We start from the raw sequence: 7500 nt of genomic DNA on the forward strand, positions 1-7500 counted from the left end.
ACCTGCTTCTGTCTCACTCCAACAGCCCATCATCTGACACAAGACCCCTCCACCTCCAATGCCCCCTTCCCTCTCAAAGGACCTTTGTCTTCAAAGTTATTTGCTGACCCTGCCCAGGTCTGGTGAAAACATCCAGACCAGATTGTAAACTGGTTGGCATTTGGAAGGCCCCTTCCAGCTGTAAAAACCCCCCCTGGTATTGCGTGGCCCCTTGGGCAAGTGTCTTCTACTAAAGCCTCAGGCTGACCAAAGCCTTGTGAGTGGATTTGGTAGACGGAAACTGAAAGAAGCCCGTCGTATATATGTATATGTATATATATGTATGTGTATGTATATGTTTGTGTGTCTGCGTTCGTCCCCCCAACATCGCTTGACAACCGATGCTGGTGTGTTTACATCCCCGTAACTCAGCGGTTCGGCAAAAAGAGACTGATAGAATAAGTACTTGGTTTACAAAGTCCTGAGGTCGAATTTCTCAACTACAAAGGTGGTGCTCCAGCATGGCCGCAGTCAAATGACTGAAACAAGTAAAAGAGAGTAAAAAGAGAGTATATATATATATATATATATATATATATATGCTGTATATACCTACCTCAGTCCCTAGTTCTTCAATGTACTCCATGTCCATTTCGTAAAGTGTCTCAATGTGGTCGCTTGTGAATGCAACAGGAACAAGTAGCAGGTTCTTGCGGCCCCGCGTCACCAAGCCTCGAATAGCTTCATCAGTCTGAGGTGCCAGCCAGGTGAGAGGCCCGACCTGAAACAGAGGGGGGAGAGAGAGATATAAATATATATATATATATATATATATATATATATATATATATATATATATATATATATATATATAGATAACTATATATATATATAAATATATATAGATAAATAGATAGACAGATAGATAGATAACACACACACACACATATATATATACATTACCTGCACAGACATGCATACACATAAAAAATTAAGCTTCTGTGCAGTTTGTGTCACAAATCTCACTCACAAGACATTGGTCTCACCAGAGTCACTCACTTTACACTGCCACTCTCCATCATCACTCAAGGAGTTACTCACCTTAGATTGCCACACCAGTCTGTAAGGGTGGGAGAAATTTAGATATTCCATCACCCTCTGTACTGTAGCAGCCACCTCACTTGGGTAGGTGTCACCCCTCTCCACCACCTGGGGTATAAAAGAAAACATCTTTAATAATAATAATAATAATAATAATAATAATAATCCTTTCTACTGGAAGCACGAGGCCTCAAATTTGTTGGGGAGGGATTAAGTCAATTACATCAATCCCAGTGTATAACTGGTACTTATTTAATCGACCCTGAATGGATGAAAGGCAAAGTCGACCTCAGTGGAATTTGAACTCAGAACATAAAGACAGACGAAATACTGCTAAGCATTTCGCCCGGCTTGCTAACGTTTCTGCCAGAAGAATAATAATAATAAATAACAACAACAACAACAATAACAATAATACCAGAGGTAGAGTAATATGCTTTATTAAAAAGCAGCAAAAATATCACAAAAACTGTTACTCAGAGTTTCATGTTCCCGTTTGTCGGTCAGTTTTTGTCTGATAAATGGGAATGTGAAAATCTGAGTAACAGTTTTTGTGATGGTTTTCTGCTTTCTAATAAAGTATATATAATATATATATATATATCTGTGTGTGTGTGTTTGTACACAAACGAAAGAAGAGCACTCAATACGTTTATTGGGAGTTATGTGTAGAGATCAAACGGTTTGATTCAGACTCCTTGGTACTCCGAGTTTTACATCTGTGGCCAGTCTAGATCCCAATAGCTGAAGACTAGCCACACGCTTGAAACAGAGTACCAAGGAGTCTGAATCAAACCGTTTTCATCTGCATTTTATATATATATATATATATATAAATATATATACTGTTGTGTCTGGGGAGAGTCATTTTCTTATTGTGCCTTAAAATTTAACACACTCACCGTTAAAATTTCCACTTATTTCTTATTTTTATTTTCCTATAAGTGGAAATTTTAACGGTGAGTGTGTTAAATTTCAAGGCACGACAAGAAAATGACTCTCCCCAGACACAACAGAATATGCTTCAACACACGAAATCACATAAAGAATCTTTTAAACCAAATCCAAAAACAAAATATATATATATATATATATATATATATATATATATATATATATATACATATAAATAAATACATATATATACATACAGGCAGACACACTCACAACTATGCACACATTCGCACATATATATATATATACACATACATAGGCATACATTCACACATACACACACATAATATTAAAAAAGTGGCAAAGTTTACCTTGAGTGGTAAGGAATGTGCTGAGAAAAGAATAACAACATCACTTTGAACATCAGGAGAGAATTGTTGTAGGGCTTCATTGATATTGTCTGCAATAGCCTGTAGGGTAGTGGGGAGAGGTGAGAGATGGGTGTGGTGATAGGTGGGGGGGAGTGGTTGAGAGAGGAAGCAGAGGGGGAAAGAGAAGAAGAAGAAAAATGATTATTTTGTTCATATCTTTGAAAATGTTTGTTTTGTATTTCAAATTTGTATAATGTTTGCATCATCATCATCATCGTTTAACATCCGCTTTCCATGCTAGCATGGGTTGGACAATTTGACTGAGGACTGGTGAAACCAGATGGCTGCACCAGGCTCCAATCTGATTTGGCAGAGTTTCTACAGCTGGATGCCCTTCCTAACGCCAACCACTCAGAGAGTGTAGTGGGTGATTTTACGTGCCACCCGCACGAAGGCCAGTCAGGTGGTACTGGCAACGGCCACGCTCAAAATGGTGTATTTTATGTGCCACCCACACAAGAGCCAGTCCAGGGGCACTGGCAACGATCTCGCTCGAAAATCCTTACACATGTCACGGGCACAAGAGCCAGTCCAGGGGCACTGGCACGATCTCGCTCGAATGTCTTTACATGTGCCACTGGCCCAAGTGCCAGAAAGGCGACGCTGAGCACAGGTGCCATCTCGATTTCGCTTTCCCTTACCCCAATAAGTCTTCGCAAGCTGAGTTTCGTGTCCAATGAATGAGACAACGTTGGCACGGGTGCCAGTCGTCGACAGTATAAATTTAGTTTGATTGCTTTTGATATTGTTAGAGTAATGGCAATTTTACTGAAATTTTTTAAGGGTGTACATACTTCAGTGAGATACTGTATATATATACATACATACATATGTCTACAAATATATATCCATACATTTATCTTTTTATATCTATATACATACACATACACACATTTATATAAGCATACTTCCAATGACACAAACACATATCTATATATATATACATACATGCACATATATATACTCACACACACATGGTTAAATAGCAGAGCAGTCATACCTCGACCAGTCCTGGGTGTGTAGGCCAGCGGTCAATAACACTCCAGACCATGTTCGTAGGAGCATCACGTTGTGCATAATACTTGTATATGCCATTGAGGCTGCTTCCTGTTGTGGAACAGGTGTATTGTGGGTACTGGGTAAAGGCAATTGCTCTCTCTACACCATCGCTGAAACAGAAAGAAAGACAAAGATGGCATAAAGATTTTTTTTTTTTATCTTCATTACTTTAATATACACTTTTGCATGCTGTTAGTTCATTGAGGTACAGTTTCTATATATACATATATATACAAGAATATACATGAAACGATTCGTATCCAATTAACTAAAGACTTGTTTTGTTTATGCTTTCCCCTCTGGTTTTTTGTTCTATGTGTGCCATAAATATCGCCATCCGTTTTAGAGAAAAATTTGTAGTTTAGAATCAGTAGTTCTTTGACTGCTATTTCTAAATTTTCAGTATGTTGGAGAAGCAACTCAATTGCTAATCCCTGTATATTTATGATGATAAATAGTTTTACCGATAAAGGTTTTTTTCATACTGAACTACTTGGCAAAATTGTTAATTATTAATTCTATTATTAATTGACGATTCCCTGCCCTTATTCTTGTATATTTTATATTTGATATCTCTAAGTTAGATGGTTAAACCGTAATCCCTCCACACGGGACTTTTTTTCATACGGGACTATTTGTGACGCACATGGAATAGATTTCTTTGAGGTGAGATGCCTGAACTCACTAGCCGATGAATTCGTAAGTGCCTTTCTTATCGTTGATTTTTGGTGTCGCATGGCCAAAAATTACCGTGAATTTTTTTAGAGACACTTTCAAATTTATCAGAATATTTGGGCTGAAGATTGGAATAGTGAAATTTTCATTCACTTAACCATGAAACGATTCGTATCCAATTAACTAAAGACTTGTTTTGTTTACGCTTTTCCCTCCGGTTTTTTGTTCTATGTGTGCCATAAATATCGCCATCCGTTTTAGAGAAAAATTTGTAGTTTAGAATCAGTAGTTCTTTGACTGCTATTTCTAAATTTTCAGTATGTTGGAGAAGCAACTCAATTGCTAATCCCTGTATATTTATGATTATACATATATATATGTATATATATCCAAAGTTTAAAATTTTTTAATTTAAGAGAGAGATTTGATGCTAATATCCATTATTAATGTAATTTATTCCTACATCAACATTTCTGTATAAGGCTATATTTGACTGTCAAATTATAAACAAGGACCACGATCCCTAAAGAGTCTAATTTAGACTTTTTTGCGGTGAAATCTCCTGCTATATTGGTAACAATTACATAGTTTTCTATGAAAAATTATATATGTATATATATATATAAATATATATATATATATGTATAAGAAATATACAGAGATTGATAGACTTGAACTGGGGATTCTTGACAATTTTGCCTGTATTTGGGATGGGCACTTAAATAGGTATGTACTTAACAGAGAGGTTACTCGTCGTCATCATCATCATCATTGTTTAACGTCCGCTTTCCATGCTAGCATGGGTTGAACGATTTGACTGAAGACTGGTGAAACCAGATGGCTACACCAGGCTCCAATCTGATTTGGCAGAGTTTCTACAGCAGGATGCCCTTCCTAACGCCAACCACTCCGAGAGTGTAGTGGGTGCTTTTACGTGCCACCTGCACAGGAGCCAGTTCGGCGGCACTGGCAACGATCTCGCTCAAATGTCTTTACACATGCCATCTGGTATAAGTGCCAGGAAGGCGATGCTGGGCACAGGTGCCATCACGATTTTGCTTTCGCTTGCCCCAACAGGTCTTTGCAAGCCGAGTTTCGTGTCCAATGAAGGAGACGACGTTGGCATGGGAGCCAGTTGTCGAATTTAATTCAATTTCGATATTGTATATATATATATATATATATATATATATATATATATATATATATACATTCAAAAATGTTAAAAGGGGTTTTCCGAATTGTTTTTTTATGTTTTTATATGATATAAAGTTAAAATAGGGGCTTCACTTACTTTTCCATTTCCTCGATCGAGTCTTCAGCAAGGGGTGGTGCATAGCGGAAACCTACGTAGTATTTGTGGGGAGCTGTAAAAGAGGAGCAGTAGGGGACACGGTGAGCGTTTGAGGGTGGAGTGTGGAGTGAGAAGAGACATTAAGGGACAGTGGAAATGGGGAGAGGAAGAGACAAAGAAGAGAGGAGGGTGGCAGAAAGGAACAAAGAGAGAATGTGTGTGTGTGTGTGTATAGGCACAGATGTGGCTTTGTGGTAAGAAGCTTGCTTCCTAACGACATGGTTCCTGGTTCAATCCCACTGTGTGACACCTTTGGCAAGTGTCATCTTCTACTATAGCCTTGTGAATGGTTTTGGTCGACAGAAACTGAAAGAAACCCATCGTATATATTTGTGTGTTTGCGTGCCTTTGGGTCTGTTTGTTGACACCTCCACCACTTGACAACCTGTGTTGGTGTGTTTGTGTCCCCGTAACTTAGCAGTTCAGCAAAAGCGACTGATAGGATGAGTACCAGGTTTGAAAATGAGTGCTGGGGGTCAATTCTTTCAACTAAAAATACTTCAAGCCAGTGCCCCAGCATGGCCACAGTCTAATGACTGAAACAAGTAAAAGATAAAAGACATATATTGCTATATAAGAGCCATTTGTAAATCAGAGCCAGAGGCAGCTTCAGTTAGACCCACCTCTACATTTGGACATCAGAAACAGTCGGAAGGGTGTAGATTGAAGGAAATTGAGGCTGTTATTTCTAGCATATAAAGGGACCACTTTAAAAGTCTCCTTCTCTCATGTCTTCTGCTGATTAATTTTCTTAACCCTTTCATTACCGTATTTCTGTTGAGATGCTCTGTGTTTCTTTCAATTACTTTAAATATAACAAAGAATTTAGTAAAGTAACTTAGTTGTCATTAAGCTAGTGTTAGGAACATAAATTGTGACTAAGGTTTGGTGGAAGATTTTAATTCAGAACTTATAAAAACAAGACATTTGTACTACAGAGCCAGAAGTGGTCTCAGCCAGGTTGGTATCAAAAGGGTTAAAGGTTGTACAATTTTAACATAATAAAAATCACGTTACAATTTTTTATTCTCTAAGGCTGTGAGGGAGCAGAATCGTTAGCATCCTGGTCGAAATGCTTAGTGATACTTTGTCTGTCTTTATGTTCCGAGTTCAAATTCCGCCAAGGCCGACTTTGCCTTTCATCCTTTTAAGGTCAATAAATCAAGTACCAGCTGCATACTGGGGTCGATCTAATCAACTGGCCCCTTCCCCAAAATTTTCAGGCCTTGTGCCTAGAGTAGAAAAGAATTTTTTTTTCTCTCATGTCTATATCTATCGCTATCTCTCTGTCTATCACTAGCCCCACCCTCTCACTTTCTTCCTCTCACCTTAACCAATCAGCTGAGGGAGACAAAGACATTGTAAGGAAAAGACAGTGGTGGTGGTGATGTAAAGATGGTGTGGGGAGAGGAAAACAGAGAGAGACAGAGACAGGCAAGGAGAGACAGGCAGGGATAGACAGGCAGACATATATAGAGAAAGACAGACAGATAGATAGATAGATAGATATATAGATAGACAGAGAGATAGATAGATAGATAGATAGATAGATAGATAGACAAATAGAAGAAACAAAGAGAGAGAGAGACTGAGACAGATGCAGCCCCTAACAAGACTACCTGACTAAACCAACAGACAGATACAGGAACAATGACATTTAATTTACCTGTAATTAAGTGACACATTATATGGCAATAAGCGGTGCTTGAGAAAAAGACCCATCAGGGCAAATGAAATCCTAGTCGTAGCAGAGACTGGTGTTACGCAACTGGCGCCCATGCCAGTGAAATATCACCTTTTTAGTGTTGGGCCTTATGGAAGCAATGTGGCTAATGCAGGTGTCGTGTACCTAACAGCTGTGCTGGTGGCACATAAAAGAGCACATTTCAAGCATTGGGCCGCACGGAGGCAATGACAAATGATCCATCGAGCCAAGTGAAATCGTAGTCATGGCAGATACTGGTGTCACGCAAATGGCACTTGTATTGGTGGCACATAAAAGCACCC

At 38.7% G+C, this 7500-nt stretch overlaps 1 protein-coding gene across 4 annotated transcripts in view; it reads right to left on the minus strand.

Annotated features, from left to right (window-relative positions):
• The window catches only part of LOC106873668 (ferrochelatase, mitochondrial), a 46928-nt gene that overhangs the window by 2300 nt on the left and 37128 nt on the right, over positions 1 to 7500 (minus strand). For all 4 annotated transcript variants that reach the window (XM_089344851.1, XM_089344850.1, XM_089344853.1 and 1 more), the window contains exons 5-9: positions 5434 to 5506; positions 3406 to 3574; positions 2346 to 2444; positions 1081 to 1188; positions 596 to 760 (exon numbers count right to left, since the gene is read on the minus strand). In XM_089344851.1, coding sequence (XP_089200977.1) covers positions 596 to 760; positions 1081 to 1188; positions 2346 to 2444; positions 3406 to 3574; positions 5434 to 5506 — 614 coding nt within the window. The remainder of the gene's footprint in view (positions 1 to 595; positions 761 to 1080; positions 1189 to 2345; positions 2445 to 3405; positions 3575 to 5433; positions 5507 to 7500) is intronic.

The sequence above is a fragment of the Octopus bimaculoides genome, chromosome 28 (assembly GCF_046866305.1).
Source record: "Octopus bimaculoides isolate indiv1 chromosome 28, ASM4686630v1, whole genome shotgun sequence".
Taxonomy (NCBI): domain Eukaryota; kingdom Metazoa; phylum Mollusca; class Cephalopoda; order Octopoda; family Octopodidae; genus Octopus; species Octopus bimaculoides.